Below are 27,812 nucleotides of genomic sequence, written 5' to 3' on the forward strand. Positions count from 1 at the left end.
AGCCCGTGCTCCGCAACGGGAGAGGCCACAACAGTGAGAGGCCCGCGTACCGCAAAAAAAAAAAAAAAAAAGAAACAAAAAAAAAACCCAGGCAGCTTCCAAATCCCCGCTGTCCAGGTGACACCCCAGACGGGCCCAGCCAGTGGCAGGGGCCTCTGACTGGACACGTGGACTGTTCAGAAAAGGCAGGAGGCCCCTCTGCATCTGTCTGCGGCACAGATATCCGTCCCCCTACTTCCCCAGGAGAGCAACCAGGAGCCGAACTGTGCCTCTGAGGACAGCGGGGCCCTCAGGCTGCCGCCGAGGTTTTAAGAGAAGAAAGACCTCTTCAACACTGATGGGAAAAGAAGCCTTTACCGCCACTTCAGTTCTGCAAGTAACTGTGTCAGAACAGGTGCTGCTGAGTTTCCCAAGAGGCACGAGGTGGGTGGGTGCCCGGCAGGCGGCCGCGCAGCGCTCAAAGACCCTGCCCCCCACCTCGCAGGGCAGGGCCAATGGGGGGCCCATGGGGAAGAGCACACTTCCCAGCCTTGCCCGGCCCCCAGCTAAGCCCAAACCAGTTCAGAAGGCGCTTCCAGTTAACAACAGGGCCCCACGACCATTTTCTCAGGAAAGAAAAGCAAGAATACTTCTCCAAAGATTATAAATGTCTCCTTTGGCTATCGCAAATCCTTCCTCTTACCCAAAGTTCCTTGGATCAACGTGTTTGGTAGAAAGCCTATGATTTTATTGTTAGAATGAACAAAAAGAGACGCGAGGCCAGCCAGGCCTACGTGACCTGGGGAGGAAAGCGAGCGGCAGAAGCCACACCGCAAAGCAAATGAATGCCTTTTATTGAAGTGACAGAGCAGGGCTGCCAGGACCACGTCCTCACGGCCCGTTCCAAGTCCTCAGCGACGCGGCCCTGCTCCAAACAGCCCGGCACACGACGACCGCGTCCACAGAGGGGCCGGCCACGCGCCCGGTGTTTCCGAGCAGCTGAACCACGCGCAGTGCCCTTCACAGCAGGCGTTTCACCAAAGGAACACAAACCCACCCCAGGGTCTGTGCACAGACCCTGTTAACAGAATGCCCTCACGAAAATTCACTTCAAAATAGAGACGCTTTCTCGGAACCGTAAACGCCGTAAAAACGCAGAACACTTCTTTAGGAAAGGCTGGATCAAAGCGACACCTCGAGTTCAAAACAGCGCGTTCGCGGGGAAGAGCCGGGGCTCCCCCGCCTGCCGGTCAGTTGTTCTCGATCTGCTCCAGGTCCAGCTCGCCGCGGCCCAGGGGGAAGATGCCCTCCTCCCCAGCGCTGTCCCAGTCACTTGGGTCCCCGCCACTCCCACCCTCGCCCTCACCGGCCACCCACCCCCGCCAGACCCCCGGGCTGGGGCCGGCGTCGCCGGGGCTGGGCGCAGCGGTGCTCATGGGGCCGTGCGGGTCGCACGGGGAGGACACGGCTGTCTTCACTTGGCCGTCTTCCTCATCCTCGTCTTCATAATCGAGGGAGCAAAGGCTTTTTGAATTTTTTAACGTCTGCAACAGAAAAGACACAGGCTTGAAGCATCTCCAGGAGGCCACAGGGGAGGTGGCATCCCACCAAGAGGGGTCCCCGAGGTCACAGAAGGCGTCCTCGGTTCCCTGGGCCCCGCCACACGCCCTCCCACCCTCGGGGCCACTTTCTCAGAGCCCTGCCTGCCCGCGCCCCTGCCTTGCCCAGGGCCATGGCCCCACTGAGACCCGGCGCATGGGGGACAAGGGCCCGGGGACTCGAGGCCGGAGGTGTGTCCACGATCCCATCAAATACCTGCGGAAGGACTGGCCGGAGGTCCGGGGTCCTCGCGCAACAACGGCCCCGCTCGTCAGCCCAGCCGGCGCCCGCCTCCACAGCCTGCCTCGGGGGACCCCCGCCAGGGCCCCCAGCTCCTACCAGGCGAGCCCCACAGCCACCCCCGGTGCCCACCTTCCTCTCCCCTCAGCCCTCCCTCTTCCAATGGTTCCGCTTTCAACACCGACACGCCACAACTGTCCTCACCTTAGAACGCCTGAGACGCACACCCTACGCAGGGGGCCTCCCCTGAGCCTCCACCCCCTCCAGCCTGGCGGGAGGCCTGCGCCAGGCCGGCCGGCCCAGAGCGCCCAGCTGAGAGCCGCTCTGCCGATGGTCTGCCGCTGCCCCCGGTCCCTCCCTGAACTCCTGGTCCTGCAGCTTCGTGCAGCGCCACGTGCTGTCCACGGCGCGTCCAGGCGTCACCCCTGGGCTGCCCACCCTGCCCCGCAGACACGTCACCACGTGTTTTGGGGCTTCTCAGGGCATTAGCAGAATCCTACATGGCGACGTGTGTGGGGGTGGCGGCCACGGGGCAAGGGTGCTCGCAGGCCTCCCGCGGTCAGGCTCCTGGACACACGTCTCCCTGGAACAGGCCCCCCAGAACCACACACGCAGCTCCCTCTGGAACCAGCGCTTTCGGGGGTGCCACTCAGCTCCACCAGACCAACGGCCTTATTTCGGCTGTTGTCCTACTGGAAAGAGTGAGCCGCCAAGAAGTAACACTGAAGAGTCAAGTCCCTGAAGATCTGACAACTGGCCACAAGCCCTGGTCACAAAATGAGGACGCGTGAGATAATTTCTCCTTCATTCAAATCAAGGTGGACGCCACAGTCAAGGTCACTTTTGTACGCAGACCCCACAGCACGGCGGGCCCAGCCCTGCACCCACAGCAGCAGAAGCCGACGTGTCCTTCCTCACATCTCCACCTACAAAATTCTCCTTTTGATTCACAGCATGGAAGTCGAAGCCCTACCCAGACGGTAGTAACCTGACAGCTGGCGGGAGGACCACAGCCCACAGGTCCTCTCGGTGGCCAGGACGGAGGCCCGCCTACGACCACAACTGCGGCTCAAGCGTGAATGCGGCAGCTCTGGACACTCCCGGCTCAGGCCACGCACAGCTCGAAGCCACTGACTCTCCACACTGAAGAGCCCAAAGGGGGCGTCACAAGGCTCCAGAGGGCCTGACCTGACACGTGTGACCCTCGCTGCCGGACGGTCCTGCTCTGGTCTGACGGTGACCTGCATCTAAGCAGATGAACAGAAAATATCTTTTCAAAATCAAAGGTCAGGACTTCCCTGGTGGCACAGCGGTTAGGAAACCGCCTGCCAATGCAGAGGACACAGGTTCGATCCCTGGTCCAGGAAGATTCCACAGGCGGTGGGGCAACTAAGCCCGTGCGCCACAACTACTGAGCTCACGTGCTACAACTACTGAAGCCCGCACACCTAGAGCCCATGCTCCGCAACAAGAGAAGCCCCCGCAATGAAAAGCTGTGCACCGCAACGAAGAGTAGGGTCTGCTCGCCGCAACTAGAGAAAGCCCGCGCGCAGCAACGAAGACCCAACGCAGCTAAACATAAATAAATAAATAAATAAATTTATTTATTTTACAAAAACAATCAAAGGTCAAAACTTGGAGTTCTGAATCAGGGGCCCTCAGTTTTAGAGGGTCTTTCACCTTGTGTGCAAAACAGCCTGGGGGATGCGCCCACCACAGACCACCCAACTGACGCGGGCTCAGAGCTTGCGCTCAACCCTCCGCGGCTGGAGCGAAGAGGCCCCGTGAGACTGACACCATCCTGCCAGCAAACGGCCGGCCCGGCCCAGCCGCAGGCTCGTCAGGTCTCTTCCTGGAAGCACAGCCCTGGAGTCCATGCTCCAGACCAGAGCTGGCCCTGCCCACAGGCCACGGCCACAGCCCAGGCGGGAGCCTCCGGCTGCCCGGAGCCCCTGGAGCCCAGCACCCAGGCGCAGGTCCAGCCTGGGCTCCAGCCGAGGAGAGGAACCTGGACACGCACCGTGGCCGATCTGGCCGAGCCAAGGCCCTCCTCACCCACCACGGGCGGAGGCCGGCCCGGTGGACACCACAGGACTGGGGGGATGGGGCTGTCCACCACGAGCAGGACACATGCGGAAACGGGGGCCGCCTGAGGGTCGGCACCCCGTCTGGACTCCCAGCCTCCCCAGGCAGCACTGGAAGAGGCCTGTCCTGTGGAACTGGGGGTGAAGACTTGGGGGGTCCCAGCACCCCACAAAAAGCTCATGGCCGAAGGGCCACACCCAGGCACATGGGGCCGCCGATCGGCTTTTGGGTCCCCGGCTTAAACGCAGGCAGGCGTCCCAACGTTACCAAACACCTGGGGACAGCATCTTCTATGTAAGGCAGCAGTGAGGACAACCCAAAAGAGGAAGCAGTTTGGAGGAAACAGGCGATGCAAGACAAAGAAAACGTCCCCAGAACCAGACCCCCAACACCCAGGGATAAGATCCTCCATCTGTGAACCGGCAAAGGGAAAGAGGGGACCAGTCAGGAGGCCCACCCTCTGAGGCCGGGGGCCCCAGAAGGCAGACTGAAGAATATCACACCCCGAAATCATCTCCCCAGCAATGCGGGGGCCCCCTGCACCCGACTGACCCCCAAGGACCCGGCACAACCGACAAACACAGACACACGAGGTCTGTCCTCACGAAATGCTTGGAGGACAGAGAGGAGACTGGGGAACCAGGACCAGACGGGATGGTGCGGGGCCCGGAAGCTGAGGGCAGCGTCTGGAGTGTGAAGGGGCCGGTCCTGGGCAACGGGAGAGGACGTGCAAGGCCTCTGAATCCATGCCACCCCGCTCCTTCCTCAAGAAGCCGTGCACGAAAGAGATGGTGACAAGGAAGGCTGACCCCTGGCTCTCGGGGTTGGCGAGTCCACTCTGCAGTGGACGGCCACCTGTCTCTGGGTCTCTCTGGAGGCCCAGACACCAGCCGGGGGGTCCGTCACCAGGTGGCACAGCCAGGATGGTACCACCGCGGTGTCTCCTGCTGGGCGGCCTGCAGTGCCCGGGGACCCTCATTTCACCAGCGAGAGCCCCGTGGTGACCTCAGCGACAGGGCACGGGGGCATTACGAACACAGCCTCTCTCATGCCTCGTGCCCTGGGCCCTGAGTGTCTGGCACCTCGCCTGACCCTGGCACTGACCTTCTCAGAAGAGGGGAGAGAGCGTGGCCCCGAGGCCGCTGGGCACACCTCCACCCACAGTGCCACCCACAGCGGTCACAGCGCCCCCTCCACAAGAGAGATGGGTGTCCCCGCCACGCGCGGTTTTTACATTCATCACCTTCCACGTCCGTCTAAAGCAACACGCTCATGCGACAGTCGATCGGGAGAAGCGAACAGGTTAAAGCAGACTAGACAGAGTACATCTACCATGACACGGTCTGTTTATTCAACTTGGGGGAAACTAAAGCACGAATAAAAAGGACAAAATGAAAGGCAGACACGAGCTGCTCAGAAAACGAACTTGAAACACATGGACAGGGAACTAGCCTCACAAATACAGAAGCTGCAGGTCAACCACCACCGCCCCGGGTCTTCCCCGCCTCTGCCGGACCCTCCCATGGTGCCCTCCCCCACCCTGGGCTGGTGGACGGACGGCCAGGGCGAGGCCCCCAGCCCCACCTGCTCACCCTCTGCCCCCCTCAGTCCAGGAGGCCGTGAAAAGGCCGCGACTGCCTGACCTCTCGGTGCCGGGCCCCCCGCCCTCTCACCGGCCCAGTGACATCCACACAAGACTTGGGAGTCAGGGCCCGGCCGCCCCTGTGGCCACTGGGGAGGCACGTCAGCGCCCTGGCCTCGTGGGGGGCCCTCCCCAGGGAAAGCTCACAGCCACATTCCGGCCACAATCTCTAAGGCACTGTGCGCATGACACAAAAATAAGGACAAGAACCAAGAGGCTGCTTCTGTGAGAAAGCAGTGGGAACCAGCTGACCAACAAGCTCCCAGGCCTGGCGGCTCCGGGCAGCTGCGGGCGGCAGGCCCGGGCGGGAGCCGGCCTTCGACAGCGTGGAGCCCCAGCGCTGTGTCCAGGGGCCTGTGCACTCTGACCTCTCGGGGCTCCTCCCGCGCCCAGGAAGCCTCGTGGAAGGGAGACGGACTAAGGGACAGGAAACCTGGGGGTCTCCAGGTACAAACGGACAGAATTCGCCAGGTGTCCAGGCTGAGCGACGGGCATTTCCCCGAGGCGACGTCCTGCGCGGAGGGGACGCCTGGTGATGGCGGGTCCTCTATGCCCCAGCCGCCCGCAGAGCCCAGTGACCACCGCGGCCAGCCCAAGGGAGGGACCGGGACCAGGGACTCAAGTCACTCCTGCAGACGGTGCTTGGCCCCCCCGCTAGCAGCCCCGCAGCAAACACCCACGACACTCTCAGCTCGCTCCCCGCGCAGCGCGCCGCAGCGGGCCTGCCGCCCTACAGGCCCCACACCCCAAACGCAGGGAGGCCCGAACCTCGCCACTCGCCTCTGATGTTTGAAATAATCGCGTTTTCTAGGTACGTTGTAACATCGTGATGGAGTACGGAACATACTTGGTCTTCTTGCGGGTGCCTGGTTCAGAGCTCTAAACTCCTCGGGGTTCCCTGAGTGACGGGGGCGGGGGAGCCCCTTCCAACCACACCCGAGTTCACACCAACACGACTCGACCCCGCAGCAGCCTCAGGATGGGGGCTGGTCACCAGCGGAACGAAGCCTGGGATTCCAGGGTCGGACTTTCAGCCCACCCCACCTCCACCTCCTGGGACCCAGTTAATCACCAGTGGCCAATGGCTTAATCAATCACACCGATGCAACGAAACCTCCATAAAATCCCCTCAACGGTGGGGTTCCTAGGTGAGCTCGTCAAGGTGCTGGGAGCGTGGTGCACCTGGAGAGGGTGTGGAGGTTCTGCGCCCTCCCTATGCCTTGCCCTATGCATCCCTTCCAACTGGCAGTTCCTGTGTTGAAGCCTTTATGATAAACGGGTGTCGTAAGTAAGGTGCTCTCCCGAGTTCTGTGAGCCATTATAGCAAATGATGGACCCTGAGGAGGGGTCGTGGGAGCCCCTATTTATAGGTACAGGAGGCCCTGGACTTGGGGCTGGTGCCTGAAGTGGGGCCGTCTTGTGGGGCTGAGCCTTGACCTGCAGGGTCTGCACTAACCCCAGGTAGTTCGTCTCAGAAGTGAAGTGAGTTGTTGGACACTCGGCTGGTGTCTGCAGACAACAGCAGGTGTGTGGTGGGAAAACCCAGGCATTCAGTTTCAGAGGCGGTGTGAGTCCACACAGGTCACAGTCACGTCGTCTGGTGAGGGACGGAGGGGCTGCCGACTGGCTGCGGGGCCCGCTTGGGCACTGACCTCTGCACCCGGCCCGGAACTGACCCCACGCCTCAAAATGGGGATCTGAACTGGCACGGGGGGAAGGTTCTTCACCAGATGCTTTTCAACAGGTGGCCGTTGTGATCTGTTTGCCATGTTCCTAGCCACACACACTTCATCATTCACATTAAAGATAAAAAAGTACAGACTACAAATTTTAAAGGCCTGAGAAGTACAATGAGCAACTTTGTACCCAAAACTGAAACCTTGACTGTAACAGACAAGTCCCCAGAAATACTCAAAACAAACTGAAGAAACAGAAAACCCTACTAGATCCTGACTGGAGAAAGTGGGTGCGGCTCTGTTTAAATCCACATCCACCCCAGGCCCAGATGGCTTTCCAGCAATCCCACCAAACCTCCGCCACGTGAGGGAGCTGGGAGGTGGCTCCCCCAGCCCCAGTCCAGCCTTAGGTGCCCACAGCCCTGGCCGACAGCATGGCCGTGACCTCGGGGAGTCCCTGAGCAGAACCGGCCAGCTGAGCCGCTCCTGGGTGCCCAACCCACGAGAACATAGCACAGACGTGTGCTGTTTCCACTGCTAGATGTGGGCTGTTTGTTACGAGGCAACAGATGACTGATACACTATCTTATACTTTCATTTCAGAGATGGCTCTGCTGGGGACATCAGGGTTGAATCAGAGGCAGACACCCATGAGCACGAGAGAGGTTGCCAGGAGCCTGGGGCAGAATGGCTGGAGAAGGAAGGGGACACAGGACGAGACTGCTGGGCCCGGGAATTGCGTGGTAGGGGCGCAGGGGAGCTAGCTCTAGGACCACAGCCACGCACCCGTAACAGGAGGAGCCTCTGCCCTCCCCAAGCTTGTCCCTGTCCTGCCCACACCCCAGCTCCCGTCTCCTCTCTGCTCCCCCACCAGCCGCCCTGCACGGCAGCCTCTCCATCACAAGGCGATCGCGACCATGCTTGGCCCAGAGCTCAGCAACCCGAGAGTTGCCAGGCTGGGTCCACACACATCTGTGGTCAGTGGTCCTGACACCCTCCTCCTCACCCTATCCCTGCCCCCTCCCTGGTCTGAGGGGTTGGCACGCCCACCCAGCAGTGAGGGCTCCCCCTGCTCTGCTCCCCCTGCCTACTCTGGAGTCCCTGGTGGGAACGTCCCCACAGTCCTGCCCCCTCGGGGCCTGCAGACGCTGCAGTACTCGGAGCTGGGGGTGCGTATCGGGCTCACGGCCAGCTTTCCTCCGCGGCATGTGGCAAAGCGCGGAACACCCCCTTCCTAAACCCCAGCTCTCCGCGGAAACTTCACAGCCAGCAAGTGTGGGTTGGGAGCTCCCTCCCCACCACTGGGAAGAACCTTCCAGAAAACCCACCAGTCAGGAAAGGTAAAGCTGACAGTGAAGTCGAGAGTGGGTGTAGACGGCATCGTGCAGCCTGGATCCCACCTGGGTTCTGTGGACCACGGCGACCTCAGTCCCACCCTGCGGGCTCCTGCGCCCCCGCCAGGACCCCAGGCACAGCCGCCTCTGTGATGAGGGGGCCTGGCAGGCCGTCCTCTCCCTTTTCTCACGCCAGAGCCCCGTCCTTGCTCCTCAGCACCCCCAGAAGGTCCTGCCGTCCCCCTGCAAAGATGCACAGGTCAGACCTCTGGAAACCGGCTCTTTCCTTTAACTCTGCTCTGAACTGCCCGCGATCAGAAAACAGCATGGGAGGGGCAGGAGGTGACCCCGGACACCAGAATCTTCAAGCTGGTTCACAACCCAAACTCTGAACAACACCTTCTCCAAAGAGGCGTCATTGGTGGCGGGCTCCGCGAAGGACGGCAAGGAAAGGCTTGGTGGCGGACGGCGCCCGCTCAGCCTCGACGCCCTGACCAACGGCTCCTGTCTCCACCCTGCAAAGGGCAGCCCAGGCCCGCGTGGGGGGCGGATCCCCCCATAAGCGCCCCGCCCCATGGAGGGGGCGCCTGCACTGGACGCAAGAGGGAGCCTCACCCGCGTCATTTTCAGGAAGTCCAGGGCCGGGCGCGGCCAGCGGGCATCCTCCTCACGCCTGCGCTTCCGCTGGCCCTTCCCGCCCGCGCGCACACACGGCTGAGAGCGGCAGCGGAGCAGGCCCCGGCGGCGGCCCAGCTCGGGCGTGGACGCGGGCGTGGACGCGGGCGTGGACGCGGGCGTGCTGCCCGCTGAGGGTGGGGCCGCGTCCACTGGCAACAGGTGCTCCTGTGACAGGGACAGGCGGCGGCGCGGCGAGGGCCAGCGAGGTCCGGCGGGTTGCCGAGCCGGGCCCAGGGCCAGGAGGCCGCTGCTGGCCAAAGCCGAGGCCGGCCGGGGCGCGGGGGGTGAGGCGGAGCTGGCAGCGGGGAGGGCTCGGCCCGGCGACCAGGCGCCCCCGGCCTGCAGCGTGGCGCTCCCGCCACTGTGGCAGCGCCGCTTGGAGACAGGAGCCCAGACTCTGGAGCCACCGGGGCGCCACGGGGACCGGCAGCGCGCCAGCTCGTCGGGCTCCGACAGGGAGCGGCAGTGTCGCTTGGTGGGGGGTGCTGAGGGCGGCCCTGCGCCGTCCCTGAGGTCCCTGGCACTGACCGCACCCAGGCTGGCGCTCGGACTGCAGGGGCCAGGAGGGAAGGGGATGGCAGGGCCCGCGGCCCCCTGGCTTCCAACGGGCTGTCCTCCACCGACGACCTTCCAGGGGTGCTTGTCTTCTGGGGAAACACGAAGGAGAGACGGGTGAGGGGCGCACGCCCCCCGCACCCTCAGCCCTACCTGGCCTCAGGGTGGGCCCAGTCCTGCTCGTGGGATGCCCCTCCCCCCCGCCCCTGCCCTGCACAGTCGCAGCTCACACCACGGTGGGGACGCCTAGGGGCACGGGGAACCTGACACCACAGACCCAGCTTCCTCGTCATCAGACGGGGGCATGAGGGTCACTCGAGAGGCCGAGCGTACAGGGGTCAGCAGCTCGACACAGATGGGCTCACGCAGGCAGCATACCTGGGCACGGGGGCAGCCAGGGGAGTGGGGCCAGGGCTGGGGGAGCCCAGAGCCCTGATGACCTGGCCCGGGGGCGGCTAGCAGCCCCTCCAGCCCAGCTGCTCTGTGGTCACCCCCAGCTCAGGGGCCTTGGCATGGAGGCCAGGACCCGCCGCTGGGAGAGGCACACGCAAAGGCCCTAGGTGACCCCGGGTCACGAGGACGCACAGTCAGTCAGAAAGGACGGCAGGGCTGGCTCCGTGGCCTACGGGAAGCCCGAGGGGCTCCGAGCCAGGACTGGCCCTGTGTGGGACGGAGACGGTGCCCAGGGCCACGTGTGGGCCCGTACCACCCGAGACCCTGGTGACAGCTGCACCTGAGCAGCCTGGAGGGAGCCGAGCACAGCGTCCCCGTGGAGGTGAGCAGGGCCGCAGGGGAAGACCTGGATGCCACTTGGACTGTCCGGCCTGAAGTCGCACCACTAGCACCTCACTGCGACCACGGACACCAGCCACGGTTCGTCACAGGGGCCACGGCGCCCACACTCACACTCACGCAAACAGACTTACGCTCGGGCGGCCAAGCCTCCTAGGCCCATTCAGACCACAGGGCACACGTGGCAGGGGCGTGCGGTGCAGGGAAGGGGTCCGGCAGACCCAGGCCCTCCAGGCACGCACAACCCCGGCTCCCACCACTGGCCGGGTGTGCGCCACACCAGCGCTGCGGCACAGGCCGTGTGTACCGCCGGACCCCCGTCCTTTCCCTGGTGGCCACAAGACCCCACCGGGCGGGCCTTTCAGGTCTGCACTGCCAGGCCGCTTCCAGAAAGGAAGCTCTCCAACCCGTACCGCTGCCCAGAAGAGGGAGAGGCCAGCAGAGGAGGGGGCGCAGCAGGGGCCCCGCGCTCCGTGTCAGCCTCCCCGTCCGGCCCTGCTCACGGGGTCCTGGCCCACAGCAGCCCAGAAAGACCCGCTGGCGCTTTTAAATACTTACCGTCGGTCTCAGAAGGGAACGAGTGGCCACTTGTGTTCAGTTTCTGGGCAGAATACTGAAAGTGAAGAGAAAGAAGTTTCAGTACTGTGGGTTTACACATGCGGATTCAGAAAGAGTTCCAACTCAAGAAACAGGCCTGTGTTTTTATCCCTGCAATAAACTTGTTTGTCCCCAACACTGTCCTTCTTGGTGATTAAAAAGAAAAACGTGGGCCCCGGAATACATTTCTTTTCTTAATCAGGATTTTTAAAAGTCTCACAATTATTCAGTTAAGTAAAGGACATAGAGAGCCACAAGCAGACTTCCCTGGTGGCGCAGTGGTTAAGAATCCGCCTGCCAATGCAGGGGACACGGGTTCAATCCCTGGTCCAGAAAGATCCCACATGCCACGCAGCAACTAAGCCTGTGTGCCACAACTACTGAGCCTGCGCTCTAAAGCCCGTGAGCCACAACTACTGAAGCCCGCATGCACTAGAGCCCATGCGCCGCAACTACTGAAGCTCGTGCGCTCTAGGGCCCATGTGCCACAACTACTGAGCCTGCATGCTGCAACTACTGAAGCCTGTGAGCCTAGAGCCTGTGCACCACAACAAGAGAAGCCACCGCAATGAGAAGCCCACGCACTACAACGAAGAGCAGCCCCTGCTCGCCGCAACTAGAGAAAGCCCACGTGCAGCAATGAGACCCAACGCAGCCAAAAGTAAATAAAAGTTTTTTAAAAAAAGAAAGAAAGTGACAAGGCAAACCATGGGATAAGAGAAAGTACTGCCAAAACACACATCCAAGAAAAGACTCGTATCCAGAATATACAAAGAGTTCCTACAAACCAGTGAGAAAAATGCACACAACCCAAGAGAAAGATGAGCAAAAGGACAGCAAAAAGGACATACAGACACCCAGTAAGTACAGGAAATGGCCCTGATCTCACTGGTCATCAGGGACAGGCGGTCAGAGTCGTGAGCAGACGCCACCATTCCCGACCAGGGAGACGGCACGGCTGGGGCACTGACGGGCCTCTGGGCAGGCCTTCGCTTAACACAGTGGGAACAGACTTCCACAAGAGGCCTGCACGCGAACGCAGTCAGCGGTGTCATTCTTAACAGCCAGTCGTGGACACATCCCAAGTGCCTGGCAACAGGAGACGCGGACCATTCAACAGAGTAAAGGAACAGCTCCTGATGCGCCGTCCACACAGTGAACCCAGGGGCGCTCACTCGCCTTGAGTGGAGAAGCCAGTCTCCAGGAGTACACGCTGCATGTCGGCACTTCTGGGACAGCAAAGCCACGTGGGGCCACAGGGGACCTCCCGGGGCAGTGGAGAGGTTTGCAGTGACAGTGACAAGGTTACCGCGCACACGACTGGAAAACCCACCCAATCCACACCAAACCCCATCTGCACATTTCACTAGATGAAACGTACACCTCAATAAAAAAGTATTTTTTAAACTCAAGGCTTTAAAAGCTGAGCTCTCTGCCAACCCAACTATACCTGCACGGCCGGACGTGCTGGAGGACACACACAGCACGCTGAGGCTACGTCCACGGGGGCCAGCACACGCTGACCCTCCCTGACCTTGCACCCCCCCTCACTCCTCCACCTGGCACCCTTCCCAGGCCCCCAGCACAGCCCTGCAGCAGAGGGGGCCTGCTCCCCTGACCCGAGTCATGGCCTCTGCTCTCGCCCTGGCCCTCACTGAGAACGGACGCCAAGCACCTGTCCCCACCAGGCTCGTGTCCCCACCGGCTCCTGTCCCCACAGGGCTTGCGTCCCCACCAAGCTCTGGGGCCTGTGGGCCCTGCTACCCTCTCACTCCCGCGTCCGGCCCAGGCTCCAGCTGGCTCACCGCCCACAGCCTCTGCTCCACCAAATTCCAGCCCTGTGTCAACTCCCAACACCCCTCCTCACTCTACTTGTCCCCAGCACATCATCTGCTTCGCCTCGACCCCAGCATCGAGAACAGCTGCCCTGCTCTCTGGAGTGCCCCGAGCCCAAAATCAAACAGTGATAGAGATGACGGGGACTTTCTTGCTCAGAAAGAGACACTGAATTGTGTCTTTCGCTATGTAAATTACACTCTTATTTTCTTTCTTTTTCTGGCTGCGCAGCTAGCAGGATCTCAGTTCCCTGAACAGAGGCCCTGGGGCAGTCAAAGCGCCCAATTCCAACCACTAGGCCACCAGGGAATTCCCTCCTCTTTTTTTTTTTTAAGTGAATGTTAGAGCAGGTGCTCTAAGCCACGTCTATGCACCCACAGCACAGGAACCCCACGGACGCGTCAGCGAGCCTCACCAGGAGCTCAGTGAAACGCCCACTGGTACAGAAAGGCACTATTTCCCACACACGCGCATCCTGTACAGGAGGACGTGTGGGGAAGTCACACAAGGTGAAATGATGTGTCACAACGGGAAGAGTTCTAAGTGGGACTTTTCTTGTCATGCTCTCTCTACAGCGAAACCCACTCGCGTGCCCCCTTCCCTGCAGGACACCACCGGCGACAACAGGCCAAAGGCTGGGTGCGGGCGACACGACGGCGCTGAGCACCCGCCCGGGGAGACGCTCAGGCACGGCCCCCAGCACCAGGCAGGTGCGGACGCTCAGCCGCCTCCCTCCGGACTCCAGTTTAACCAGGCAGGGTGTGAGCTGAAGGTCATGGCAACACGGCCCCAGAAATCGGCTCCACCTCGGGCAAAGCTAAGCCACAGAGACAGAATTCAAGAGGAGCTCTCAGGAGGGGCGGCGCCCGGAGGCACGGGCAGCGTCTGGTGGGCCCGGCTGCCGACCAGGGTGGGCGTTTGCCCACTCAGCGCCCAGGACCGTACGCGTCTATGTGTAACTTAGGCTTTCCAAGTTTGTTTTTAATGAGGCTGAGGACCCACCATCACGACGCTGACGGGCTCTGGGGGCTGCGAAGGCGCCGCAGCCTCCCTGGGACACTGCCCCTCCCTCCTCACCTCCCCCCATCCTCTCCCCCAGCTGGGGCCCAGCCCAGGCAGCGGCCCCCAACACGGGCCGGGCAGCTCACCGGGCCAGCATCGTAGCTCTTGCGGGCAAGGTCATCCAGGCTCTGGTTCTGCAGCTTCTCAGTGATGAGGGTGACCATGGTCTGGGGCCCGTGCCCTCTGTCCGCGCCGACAGGCCCTGGGGTTCTGGAACATCAGGCTTCAGGAGGCCCGGGCCGCTGCTGGCTCTGAGCTAACCCTCAAGGGTACGTTTCCATTTTAAAGACGAGCGATCCATTCCCAAGGGTTCTTCAGAGGCTCGTGCCTGTTTCTGGCAAAGAGAAACAAACCATCATAAGGATTACAGGCAAAGCCATTCAGCTAATGACTCTGTCACCCGCCAGGACTGCGTGTGTGAATATTCTGATCTCGCTGCCTAACAAAGACCCTCCCGCGTGAAAACTACCACAAGAGCTCTCTCCTGGAAAATGTAATAAAAGCAGCGGTCTGGGTGAAGGATGGCAGGTGGACACGCATGAGAGCCGGCGAGGGAGGCCTCCCCACCCCTGCTCCAAACACAGGCGCCAGCCGGGAGGAGGCGTGACCGCCACGCTTCGGACTCGAGAAGCTGCTGGAAACCTAGTCCTCAGCCAGCGGCAGCGAGACCCCGGAAACGAGCTGGCCATGAACGGCTGGACCCACCTGGCCGCTGACCAGCCACTGCTGACCACTGACCGCAGCAGTTAGACACCCCTCCGCCCCACCTGGCCAGTGAGAGCCCCGCCCCCAACTGAAGCTGGGGTTCCCTCCTGGGAGGGGGGCGGGGGTGCAGAGTTGGCAGCAGACCCAGCTGGCGGCGGCCCGGGGGGGACACTCGGAGGACCCGGCTCCCCGCAGACGCTGACGGGAGAGGGCCGGCCACCCGCCCGCCATGCAGGCACCCCCTTCTCAGTGGCCCGCTGCCGCCCGTGAGCAGCTGCTGAGGGCCCCCAGCCCAGGAAGCCACAGACAGAGGCGGACAGACAGGAAGACCCCAGCAACTGGAGAAAACAGATGACACCAGAGGACGAGAGCTTCCAAGTGAGAAGGCGCTGTATCTACACAGTAAGATCGCTAAAAGTGAACATTTAGAGGAAACTCAAAGAGCTGTTGGAAATTAAACATGACAGCAGTGATGGAACCTCCATAATCTTCAGAGCCCGGCTCCTAACTGCCCCCCAGAGGCCGTGAGCTCGCCCCGACCAGAGGCCCCATCCACACCCAGGACTGGTTCTAGGCCAGGAGAGCTGCTCTCCATCCACAGCGCCCACGTCTGTGCCCCTCAGCCTGAAGCCCGTCCACGGGGTCTTCAGCACCCAGCATGCTTGGCGCTGACAGCAGCCCTGGGCTCCCCGTCCTAAGTAGAGATGGCCACCTCTTCCAGCACAGCCGGGGACCCCAAGGCCCAGACGGGAGGGTCAGGGCCAGCAGTTCCCCAGGGGGCAGCTCTGCACCGGCAGTGGCTCTGCTTCAATGCGTGCGAACCCGGGAACCGGATCAGAGCTGTGGCCACACCACACGCCCACCGCCAGCCCCCAGTCCCTGGGCAGGGCCAGCCAAGCCGCAGAACAGCTCCCCCTGCCGCTCCCCACAAAGCCACCTGGGCCCCACTCAGAAACCCCTCACAGGAGAGGGGCTTTACGAGGGCCCCTTCATCCCGACACGTGACAGACCAGCCTCCCTTGCTGCAACCCCCCGACGCCCACGGCACTGCCCTCTGACAGCCGGCAAGGGGGCAGCGTCCTCCTCTGCCCTCTGCCCCGAGCCGACCGCTCGGGGGTCTCTCAGACCCTCCTGTCAAACCCTCTTCGTGGCACACGGCACACAAAACCCTAGAAAGGGAACAGCAGCCACGGCAAAATTTGAAAAAAATAAAACAACTAGTACTTTAAAAACAGGCCCCACGGTCCTTGGAGAGATGGCTGATGTCCAGGGCTGGGGCAGGGAAACGACCAGAGGAGGCTGGGGCATCTCCAGGTGCCAGAGCATCAGGACAGGAGCAGAGAGTGGTGACAGGGCCCCCAGGGCAGCTGCGAAGCGAACGAGGCAAGTGGACTATACTCCACAGAAAAAATAAGATGCACAAATCCACGCTGAAATAAATAATTGAAAAGGTGGGCTTCCCTGGTGGCGCAGTGGTTGAGAGTCCGCCTGCCGATGCAGGGGACACGTGTTCGTGCCCCGGTCCGGGAAGATCCCACATGCCGCGGAGCGGCTGGTTCCGTGAGCCATGGCCGCTGAGCCTGCGCGTCCGGAGCCTGTGCTCCGCCACGGGAGAGGCCACAACAGTGAGAGACCCACGTACTGCAAAATAAATAAATAAATAATAATTGAAAAGGTAAGGAAATTGGGGAGGGGGAAGCTCTTCCTTTTGGTAGAATGCCAACTAAGACATGTAGATGGAAGGACGGAATGTCTTTTAAATCACCACCTGAAAAGCACCGCATAAAGTTCCAGGCAAGAATCATCGCTGAAGCTAAAGCCAGTGGGTGGAAGCACGGGGAGAGGCAGGGTATCACGGGGCCCCAAAGGGTCTCCCTGCAAGGCACTCCGTCATGAACCACACAGCACAGGAGCCTGCAGGCCTCACAAGGCCCCAAAGGGTCTCCCTGCAAGGCTCTCCGTCGTGGACCACACAGCACAGAAGCCTGGAGGCCTCACGGGGCCCCCAAGGGTCTCCCTGCAAGGCACATCATGGACCGCACAGCACAGGAGCCTGGAGGCCTCATGGGGCCCCCAAGGGTCTCCCTGCAAGGCACATCATGGACCGCACAGCACAGGAGCCTGGAGGCCTCATGGGGCCCCCAAGGGTCTCCCTGCAAGGCTCTCCGTCGTGGACCTCACAGCACAGGAGCCTGGAGGCCACCGCGAAAGCCAGAGGCCAAGGTGAGCACAGCCTGTTCCAGGGCATAGTGACAGCATGGGACACGGGATTCCTGTCAGAAACACAGAAGCTGGATTTAGCTGTGAGGAAAAGTCAGACAAACCCAAATGAGGTGAACTGTGCGAAGTGACGGGCAGCGATCAGCAGTGTCAGGGCCGGGAGAGACGCACACGAGGGAGTCCTGCCCTGCTGACGACCCTGGGAGGACACGAGGTCCTGGGTCAGAAAAAGGGCTCCAGGGGACAACGCCTGACATCTGCATCAGCACAGCGGTCAGAGCCAGCACCTCGGGTCCCGATCCGACCCTCGCGCTGCGCCACGTCCGACACGGACGCCAGGAGCCACGCGGCCCCCAGGGGGCACGGCCAGCTTCCACGTGGAATGGTCCTCCGCCACCACTGCAGACGTGCAAGAAAGACAACAAAACAGTGTCAGCGCAAACACGGCTCCCGGCTGCTGCGGGCCGGTGCGCGCAGGGCGCAGCAGCTGCGGACAAAGCGAGAGACGCCCAGTGGGGACGCCCAGCTGCCCGCCCGGGGCTGGGGGTGGGGGCTGAGCACCGGGCAGAGGAGAACGACCGTCCTGGGTAACGTTTTCATTGTCGTCTTGGGGAAGGAACGCGTGCCACTCACAGTTGTTAATATGCAGATTCAAATCCCAGCTCCCCGGAGCTGCCCCCATGAAGAACCGAAAACGGGGGGCTTAGGACAGCAGAAACCTACTTCCTCCGGGTTCTGAGACCCAAAGCCAGAAGTCGAGGTGTCGGCAGGGTTGGCTCCTCCTGGGGCCTCCAAGGGGGGATCCGCTCCCTGTCTCCCTCCCAGCCTCTGGTGGTGGCCAGCGGTCCTTGGCATCCTTGGTTGTGTCGGCATCACACCCACCTCCGCCTCCATCCTCAGGCAGCCTCTCCTGTGTGTCCTGTATCTCTGTATCTCCTCTTATCAGGACACCAGTGATTGGGTTGAGGTCCACCCTAATCCAGCATGACTACATCTTTTTTTTCTCCTTTTTTAAAAATATTTATTTATTTTTGGCCGTGTCGGGTCTTCTTTGCTGCGCTCAGGGTTTCTCTAGCTGTGGTGAGCGGGGTCTACTCTCCGTTGTGGTGCACGGGCTCTAGGTGCCCGGGCTTCAGTAGTTGTGGCTCACGGCCTCCAGAGTGCAGGCTCAGTAGTTGAGGCACATGGGCTTAGTGGCTCCGCGGCATGTGGGATCCTCCTGGACCAGGGCTCGAGCCTGGGTCCCCTGCATTGGCAGGCGGATTCTTAACCACTGCGCCACCAGGGAAGTCCCCAGTATGACTATATCTTAATTTACATCTTAATGTAAAGGTCGTGGGGTCAGGACTTGAGCAGACCTTTTGGAAGGACACACTGTGTCAACCCTCAAGGCCACGCCAGTTCCCCTTATAAGAAATCAAACGATCAGGATGGAACCTCACGGGCACAATGCATAATGCCCTGCACGTCCCTGCTCAACGGTCAGCATGATGAGCCGGGGCTGGAGCAGCTCAGGACAGCGTCCTGGCCCTGAGGGAGGCAAGCTCGCCTTGGGAACAATGCCAGCTGGTGGCAGGTGCTAGAAGGAAGCGAGCAGGACCCCATCCATGGCAGGGCGGCCTGTTGGGAGGACGATGGAGCCAACACTGAAATCTGAGCAGGAGGTACCAGGACAGAGGGACAAACCCAGGACCCTGGGGGCCCAGGTGGACGCAGACGCCAGACGTGAGAGAACTAACCGGCCCTGCCGGCCGGGCGCTGAGGGCCGGGAAACAGAGGCTCCGTCCCACAAGCCCTAGGACGACTGAGGCAGACGTGTGGCCAGGGCTCCTCGGCACCCCTGGAAGCACAGGTGACCTTTGACTCCACCCACAGCCCCAGTTCAGAAGCTCCAAGACCCCACGCACACACACTGGAGCATCCCCTGACCAGGGGACAGTCTCCTCCCGTGTCAGGCGGACCCGCCGCAGAGGAGGCCCAATTGTGGACGCCTCGCCACTTTTCCTACCGTGAGAAATTCAAAGCCGCTGTCCTCCCTCCAAAGGCGCTGGTCCTTCTTCACAAGCAAACCAGTGACCCGGCTGCCCACCTCCCAGGGCTCCTCTCCCTGCCCACCCCTGTGAGCCTGGGCAGCCGCAGCAGCAAAGCTGTCCCTTCCCGTCCACTCAGCAGCCCTCAGCTGGCAACAAGAAGTAGCCACAGGGCTCCAACCACCAGAAACACCCTGCGTGGCTGCGGGACAGAGGCCAAAATCCTCACTCTGGGCCTCCTGGCCCCTCACGTCCCCACACAGGCACTCTCCAGGCCCAGGGGTGTCACGCACACAGTAAGTGCCCAACGGGCGGCCCCGCGCGTGGCCCGACCCAGACTCTGAGGGCCTCTCGGCCGGCCGCTCTGGCCCATCTCATCCTCTGGACTCCACCCTCCACAAGGGCGCCAAAGTGGCTCTGCTTTTCTGTTCTTTTCATTTCAGTTTATTGACATAGAGTCAGACAGCATTTGTAAAGCCATATGAGTGTCTGAGGGCGGCCACACGCTGGGGGCTTAAGCAACAGACACTTACTGTCTCCCGACTCTGGAGGCTGTGCTCCCCCTGAAGGCGCCAGGGAAGAGTCTGTTCCGGGCTCTGCCCCGGCTCCTGGTAGCTCCTTGGCCTGTGGCAGCCTCACTCTCACTGTGTCTGTGTCCGAAACCCCCTTATTATAAGGACACCAGTCGTTTCGGATTAGGGGCCACCCTCCTCCAGCATGAGTTCACCTTAACTAATTACATGCAACAATCCTATTCCCAAGGCACTGGGGTTTAGGATTTCAACACAATTCAGCCTACAACAAGCCACGTCTATCATATCACGGCAACGCATAGGTTTAAAAGCCAACACTGCTGCATTTCTGTAATGCAGAGGACGGGCACCAGCAATGCCTCTGCCAGGGCACTTCCCCGCAGCTCTGCACTCGTACCCCGAGTCCATGCTGGACGGTGCATGCGCACAGCTGTCCTTGGTTGTCTCTGACTTGGGGAGCATCAGGGCTGACGTCTTGCCAGCACGTCCCCACACCAACTCCCTGCCCCCCCCCCCCCCGCCTCCCAGCCTCCCAGTGCGGCCCACCAACACTTCCGTAAGTCATCACCGACATCACTCTGTCATTGTAAACAGCATCCCCAGCTGAGCCACACAGGGAGCCCGTTTCCTCAGGTTAATAATTGCCTCCTTTTTCTCCTACCCAAAGTTTCTGCCCGATACAAACTCTTCCCTCAAACTCCCCCAAAGAATTATCAACTCGGCAAGCAAGCTTCATTTGGTCAAAGATGTCAGGACAACCGTTAGGCCGTGTGCTCCTGGACCCCCGGCCTCTGCTCAGGCCAGAGTGGCACTGGCCAGCTGGGCCCTGGGCCTCACCCTCACCTTGTGGCTTCCTGAGCAGGGTGCCTGGCAGGCGTGTGATGCCCGCGCCCCTTCTCTCCTCCCTGGATGCCTGCCGGACTTTCTGACTCTTCTGTCTCCCAGGGCCGGGAAACATACACAGGGCCTTGAGCAGGGTCTTCTTAACCAGGAACCCAAGCCACTGGGGCCTCGGAGGTTCGACAGCGTCACTGCCGAGCCCCTCCCGTCCCCCCTGCCCCTGGTCTGTTTCAGGGACAGCCGGTGCTCTGCGCTGCGCTCCTGGGCTGGCCCTCCCTGATCGTCCGTCTCTGTCTCGTTTTTGTTGCTGTCGATCTGTTTCCACAATGGCCAACACCTCATCTTCCACGCCTTCCAGTGACATGTTTATTTCTGCTCCCCTGTTTAACCCGAGGGCCCCGGCGCGCCTCTGAGCGCCGTGAGCCTCCGTGTGTGCTCATCTATGAGGCTCTGACCCAGCACAGGGCTCTCCTCCTAACAGTTTCTTCGTCCTGTCCCTGCTATAGTGTCTCGGTTCCCTCAGCCAACTCTGCTCAGCTGGACTCAGCTTCAGGCCGGAGGTGTCCCCTGTGCCCATCACCCTGCTCCCCTTTCACGCTGGGAGGGGCCTGCACGGCATCTCCATCGAGGGCCACCCGGTACTCGGGGAGGAACAGGTGGATCCGCGTGGACAGCAGGCTGCAGACGGCAGCAGCCCGGGCTGGGGGCGGGGGGACAGGGCCACTGGAAATGCAGCCTCCCTCCAGCCCTCAAGCCGGACCCAGCCCTGGCTGCACCCCAGACCCCGGGCCCGAGCCTGGGCTCTGGACAGGCTGCTCCAGCTCCCCCGCCAGCTCCTGAAGCACGAAACGGGGAGAAAAGTTTCCAGGACCTGCTCAGTCAGTGGTGCCAGAGCGCGGGGAGGCCAGAGCCAGGCCACTTTAGACCCAAAAGCATCGGTTCCGGGGTTTTCACAGAAAAGACAGCACGGAGCCCCCGGCGCCGCAGACCCAGCAGCGTGTCCCCAGCTCCAGGCGCGTCGTGCAGTCACAAGCTCGAGGCCGGCACAGCGGCACCACCTCCAGCTTCTCAGAGATTTTCTTTCATTTTCTCACCAAGAACACTCGAACAAAACTTGGAACCTGACTGGACATGAGTTATTAACTAGCACTGTTTGTGTGCTGGTCTCAGCGCCCCCCAGGAGAAGGTGGAGCTGAGGTGCCCCTCGACCGGACAGAGGCAAGGTGACCTCCGGGCGCTGCAGAGGCCTGGTGCCTTTAGGGACACACCCTGAAGGCACCACGCACGGGGCGATCACAGTGACGGAGAGGCCAGCCACCCCGCTCCCCACATCTTCCCAGCCCCGGAGCCAGGATGTCCCCCGAAGGGACGCTCAGCCCCAGCCCCCGGCCAGCCAAGCTCCTCCAAGTTCCGGGCCCTGAGACCCTGAGCAGTAATAAATGAGCGTTGCTGTTGGAAGCCACCAGTTTTGGAGTGAATTTGTTGTGCTGTCATAGTAACCAAAGCAGTGACACTTAGCAAAGCGAAGGGAGCCAAGCGTCCCCCTCGAGCTGCTGGAGCCAGTCACGGTCCCCACTCCTGCATCACATGGAGGCTGGGAAGGAAAGGGGAGTGGCCATGTCCCCACGCTGCATACAGGCCACAAGGGAAAAGTTACTGCAGCCGCCGCAAACGCCCGATGATTTTCAGTTGGCGGGGTCTGGGGTACGAGTCCACGTCAGGGGTTCGGTGCTTTCCCTAACAGGGCACATTCGGTGCCACACTCATGACCCCTGGGAAAGTCTGAGGCAAAGACAGCCCTGTGTCAGTGCCACCGAAAAACTGTGCGCAAGGCCACCAAAGTCTTTTCGAAAAGACTTCAAAACAAAACGAGAAAAGAAGACAGAAATCACCTGTCCTAACTAACCAACATCTTGCTAATATTAAAATACACAACTGGAGGGTTTAGACAACAGGAGTTTTAGTTTAAAGTTGCCCGGAAACCATGTTTGAACTGTGACCTTTGCAAGGCAACAAAGAGAAGAAACTTACATGATATCAATAAAAAGGAGACTATGACCGTTACCTCCCTGCTAGTGCGTGCAGAGTGCACCACGCTGCAGAACAGACACCACACCCAGAAAGTTCGTTCTGAGAAAGGATGTAGGGTGGGCTCTGATCGGCTGGACAGAAGACCCAGGGTCAGACCCTGGCGGGCCTGCTTCGAGCTGGGCTCTCCCAGGTCCGTGACGTCACCTCTCTGGGAAAGACCAGCCAGATCATGAGGCTGCAAGGAATCAAATTAAGGAACGCGCATGAAGGTGCTGGGTCCCCGGCACACGTGTTAAATTACGACCACTTATAACAAACGCTTAAAAGACTGTCAAAGTCCACTTGCCTTTCAAAAATATTACAGCAGAAAAAGCCAAAAGAGTTTATATAAAAATTTTAATTTGCTTTAAAAAAAAAAAAAAGTTGTTTTTGAATGTCTGCAATGCACCTGTAAAAAACACCAGACTGGGGCTTCCCTGGTGGTGCAGTGGTTGGGAGTCCGCCTGCCGATGCAGGGGACGCGGGTTCGTGCCCCGGTCCGGGAGGATCCCACATGCCGCAGAGCGGCGGGGCCCATGAGCCGTGGCCGCTGAGCCTGCACGTCCGGAGCCTGTGCTCCGCAACAGGAGAGGCCACAGCAGTGAGAGGCCCGCGTACCGCAAAAATAAACAAAAAACACCGGACTGTTGCCCTGGTTCTTTTATCTACCAGCAAACAAACAGGCCTCCTATGTGCCTGCTCCCTGTGCACCCAGGTGTGCATGAGCAAATGTCTCCATAACCAGGAAAGGTCCTGATGCACCCACTTAAAAAGGAAAAAAAAGACAATAACGTTGGCAGCCTCTCCATTACACATTCCCAGCAGCTACAAGAACGCCTCTCCTCTCCCCAAATCCAAAGTCAGTCAAAAAAATGTAGGGATCCACCCAAAGAGCAAACCCTTTACACCACACGTGCCACCCACCCGTGATCCTTAACCAAGGTCTAATGGTTCTCTGGACAGTGAACCATGGGAGGAGACCAGTTTAAAGAAAAGCCACTGTTCCTAACCAACTGCTATCTCAATTTCAACTGGGGGGTAATATTCCAGAACTTCAAAATCAAACTGTTTCCCGGCCTTCTGCCATCAGACTGCTAAGGCTGCGCTTCCCTGTCCGGACCTGCTTTGATAAGACAGTGAGATGAAGAAGCAGAACCTATAAGCTCAAGTTAAATTTCATAAGTATTGTGAAACTGAAGCCATTCTTGAAGTCAAACTAACCTATCTAGAAAAGCGCTCAATACAGAGAGGTCATCCTATACTCAATTAAGTAGTGAGTGACTGAGTTAAAAAGAATTGTAAAGTTGTGGAAGCTTAGAGTCAAGTACAGGTAGCCCGTGACCAAATGCAAACAACTGGAGTCAATTTAACACAGACATAACACTTCAGATCTGCGGCTGTACTTGGAGTAAAGGGAAAATAAAGCAGAAATAAAGAAAAACACTCTCTACCTAACGCACCTCTCTCCACTCCCAGGAAAAGTCTGAGAGACTCAACCCTCGTCTATGCAGAGAAAGCAGCTTCGGAATCCACTTCCAATCACCTTCCACAGTTCGCCGGGGAGGGTCTGGTCTCCCTCGTCGTGCGGGTCCACCTTTGGGCTCCCTTGACGCACAGTTTATCACGTCCAACTTCCTGCTTCTCTCTCGCTGCAAGATGACAGGCACATGAGTCTCGGGAACCGCTCAGGCCGCGCGTCTCGGTACCGGAACGACGACAGCTCGCAAAGGCGACACCCAAAGTCGGTTCAGCAAGTGGCAGCGCGCCCCAGGCAGGGCCCCTTACAGCCAAAGGGCGCGTAGAGTGTACGGGGTCCCGGGTGCGCAGGCTCTCGGGGCGCGCGGGGGTCCCGGGGCGCGGGGCTCTTGGGGAGCAGGGATTCCGGGGCGCAGGAGTCCCAAGGCCAGGGATTCTCGGGGCGCGCGGGGGTCCCGGGGTGCGCGGAGCTCTCGGGGCGCAGGGGGCCCGGGGCCCGGGGCTCTTGGGGCGCGCAGGGGGCCCCGAGGTGGGCAGGGTCTTGGGGTGCAGGGGGACCGGGGAGTGGGGGGCCCGGGGCCCGGGCCGGTCCGGGGGTGGTGCGCGCGGCAGGAGTCCCAACCCCAGGTCGCGAGCCCCCGGGTCCCCGCGCCCTCAGCGACCCGCCCGCCGCGCTCTCCGTGTGCAGCGGCGAAAACGCTCGGCACCGACGCGAGTGGAAAAGCATCGGGCCGCGCGGGCCGGGCTGAGCGCGCTGACAGGAGCGGGCACCCTCTGGCCCAAGTTCACGCGCGCCCCCGCGCGGGCGGGCGCACGCACGGCCCCGGGTGCGCGCACGCACGCCCCGGGTTCTCGCGGGCCACGCCGGGCCCTGCACCTGAGCTCGGCCGGGCGGGCTGAACGAGGGAGGCGCCGGCCCTCAGGCCGCGCTCCTCCCTCAAAGGACGTCGCGCCTCAGAGGCAACAGGACCGCGGCCGGCGCCCCGCCCCCACGACACAGGCACCGCCCCGCGCCACCGCCCCGCCCATCAGCTGGCCGGCACTCGCCTTCCCACAGCCGCGCCGCTCCGAGCGCATGAGAGGCGGGGCCTATGTCGTGGGGGCGGTACCTCGGTCGGCGGGTGGGCGGGGACTTACGGCGGAAGGGGCGTGCCTGGTGGGGCGGGGTTTCAGCCGAGGGGGCAGGGCCTACGCATGCCGGGGCTTGTTTCCGCGGCGGGCGGGCGAACGGCGCGTGCGCCGTGCTGGCCCCGGGGTCGGGGCCACACCCACACACGTACCTGCGCGTCTTCGGGGGGTGGGCGTGAGCCAGTGTCCAGGAAGGCGAAGGCGGGCGGCGACGGCGACCTAAGGCAGCGGGAGGGCACGCTCGGCGCAGGGGCGAGTGGCCTGCCCGGCGCGAAGGGCTCGGCCCCGCCGGCGGCCCGGCCGTTCGGGGTCCCCACTCCCCACACCGTACGGCCCGGAGCCCTGGTTCGGCCTCGCCGCCCACCGCGCCCTGCCTATGACCCGCTGTGTGACCTCGAGCAAGTCTCTTGCCTTCTCCGGTCTCCCGGCGACTCCGCCCTGTGCGACCGGCAGGGCGGCAGGGGCTCAGAGACCGTGGTTAGCGCTCCTGGCAGGAGAGAAGGGTGGGCCTTCGTCCGAGCACAGTGGCGGCTGAGACCGGACCTCTGGGGTGTCTCCCGGAGGTGAGGCTGGCGGTCAGGGGACTGGCCCTTGGAAGGGGCCCTGCCTCGCCCTCCAGCCTTCCATCCTGGTGGCCGGCTGGGGTCCTGACCCAGGCCCACTGGCCCCCGCATCAGACCCGCCCTGCCGGCCCAGCTCAGGGGGCAGCTCTGAGGCCGGGCGTCTGCGTGGGCTTGTTTCAGACGAGATGGTTCATTAAACGGGTACGGGCAGGCAAACGCTCCTCACCCGTGGGAGGGGTCACTGGGGCTGGGAGAGACCTTAGGGACCCTGTGGTCCACAGTTCCCCCACTTGAGTCTCCAGGCGCTGAGCTTTGTGCAGGTGGTGAGAAGGGGTCAGATGGGAAAGAGCCACCTGCCACCTGTGTGCTCACTCTTGGCCTGGGGGCAGGGGCATTGACGAGGGGGCTCCACGCTGACCAGGCCCTGCAGTGGGCCCTGAGGCCAGACAAATGCATGACAGGGATGGGGTGGTGGCTCTTTTAGGTGGAAAAGGGAGTGGCATTGGGAAGAAACCCGAAGGAGGTGAGAATGTAAGCCTCCTGGGCATTCCTGGGGTTGGGCGTTGGGGGAGACATCAGGGATGTGGCCCCTGAGCGCCAGGCCAGGACCTCCATGCAGTTTCTGGGCCTGGTGAGGCCTGTCCTATACAGGTTTTAGAGCCGAGCCAAGCCACCTGTCACCAGGACTGGCGGGGAAGAGTCCCCCTGCAGCCACCTGGAAGAACTGGAGTCCCCGCATAGCTGGTGCAGGGAGCAGGGCCAGCGATAGACGGGGGCGGGGGGCACGGCGATGTGGGCGCCCAGGCCGCTTCCACGGGCATCCACACCGCCATCCTTTAATCCCCTCCAAGAGTCAAGCGGTGCTGGCCAGGTTCCCCAAGGACAAGTGGCTCTGTGATCCAGGACGGAGCAGGACACAGACACCTGGGGGGCACCTGTGTGGGGGAGGGGAGCTGGGTCTTCTGCTGTAGCCCATCTGGACCCGTGATGACCACCTCAAGTCACCAAGGTCACCTTTGTGTTTGTCAGAAGCCTCCGGACTGATTACAGTGTATCCCCCTGCCGCTCAGCCCTTATTTGCATATTTACTGAAGGTTTCCAGTGGATCAAGAGAGGTAGTCTGTGCCCCATTAATGTCTCTCATTGGATTTAATGATTTCACATAAAACTGAAAAAGCATCTCAGAACCCTCCTGCAACCGGGGACAAAGTTGTGGGGATGGAGTTACAGACCAGAGGTCCTTGCCAGCTCTTGCTGGCTCCTGCCGCTGTGGCTGTCCCATCAGGAGGGCTTGGCCCACACTAGCGCCCTTTGTCAGGCCCTGCATGGATTAGCCCGAGGGAGGGAAGGTGCTAGAACCGATTCGGGAGGCTGAGGCGCAGAGCAAAGGGACTCGTCCCACCCCGGTGCTCATCCTCCCTCTGCCGGAGCCTTGTTAGGAGTGAGGACGAGCCCCCCCAGCCCGTGACCCCGCCCAGAGCGGCCAGGAACAGCAGAAGGGGCACACCGCGTGCACGGTGGCTCTTGACCTCTGCTGGGGGTGGGAGGTGCGGGGGCACCCTCCAGGAGGCGGAGCCGGAGCTGCCTTAAAGCCAGCAGCGCTTTCATGCTTTCACCAGGAGCCACAGGGCTGGGCACTGGGCACACGGGCGGACGAGGGCAGATGCTCACTCTACGCTGTGCCCTACGTAGGGGCCATGAGGCCCGGAACCTGCCACCGGCCGGAGACACCCACGCACAAAAGGTAGTAACCGGCGCCCAGCCGCGATGCACTGTGGAGTGAGCTAAGGAATACAAGGGCGGGTGGGCTGGTGGGAGAGCTCCTAATCTGGGCTAGGAAGGGCCCGGAGGAGGGGACGTCCCTTGGGGGTTTAAAGCCCAGTGGAAGTGAGAGGAGGAGCAGGCAAAAGTCAGGAGGTGAGCCCTGGAAGGAGAGTCTCCAGGAGGCCCCTCTCGGCCCCAAAGCCTGAGGGGACATTTCCACCCTCCACCCAGGGCCCCGCCCCGTCCCTCCCTGGCCTCCCTGGCCCAGGGTGCCCTTCGCTGACGCCCGGCACTCAGACTGGGCTGAGGAGAGAGCCTTTCAGACAAGCCTCTCTGGGTCCCCAGGGGCCTGGATGGCTTTCTGATGGGAGGGCAGGAGTGGAACCCCTCTTTTGACCCAGGGGCTAA

The 27,812-nt window shown here is 61.5% G+C and overlaps 1 protein-coding gene across 5 annotated transcripts; it reads right to left on the minus strand.

Moving 5' to 3' along the window:
- Positions 1 to 66: 66 nt before the first annotated feature.
- On the minus strand, positions 67 to 24,876 carry FAM53A (family with sequence similarity 53 member A). 5 transcript variants are annotated; one of them, XM_060298856.2, is made up of 6 exons: positions 24,827 to 24,876; positions 23,934 to 24,122; positions 14,162 to 14,409; positions 11,139 to 11,193; positions 9,171 to 9,880; positions 67 to 1,523 (listed from the first exon to the last, which is right to left on the minus strand). In XM_060298856.2, the coding sequence occupies exons 3-6, from the start codon at positions 14,237 to 14,239 to the stop codon at positions 1,230 to 1,232; spliced, it is 1,137 nt and encodes a 378-aa protein (XP_060154839.1). In that variant the 5' UTR covers positions 14,240 to 14,409; positions 23,934 to 24,122; positions 24,827 to 24,876; the 3' UTR covers positions 67 to 1,229. The 5 variants fall into 5 exon arrangements, with proteins under 5 accessions (XP_060154839.1, XP_060154842.1, XP_060154840.1 ...); XM_060298859.2 differs by lacking the exon at positions 24,827 to 24,876 and adding an exon at positions 24,259 to 24,770 and having other exon boundaries at positions 24,017 to 24,122; XM_060298857.2 differs by lacking the exon at positions 24,827 to 24,876 and adding an exon at positions 24,259 to 24,770.
- Positions 24,877 to 27,812: the final 2,936 nt, after the last annotated feature.

Source organism: Globicephala melas, chromosome 5, assembly GCF_963455315.2.
Source record: "Globicephala melas chromosome 5, mGloMel1.2, whole genome shotgun sequence".
NCBI classification, from domain to species: domain Eukaryota; kingdom Metazoa; phylum Chordata; class Mammalia; order Artiodactyla; family Delphinidae; genus Globicephala; species Globicephala melas.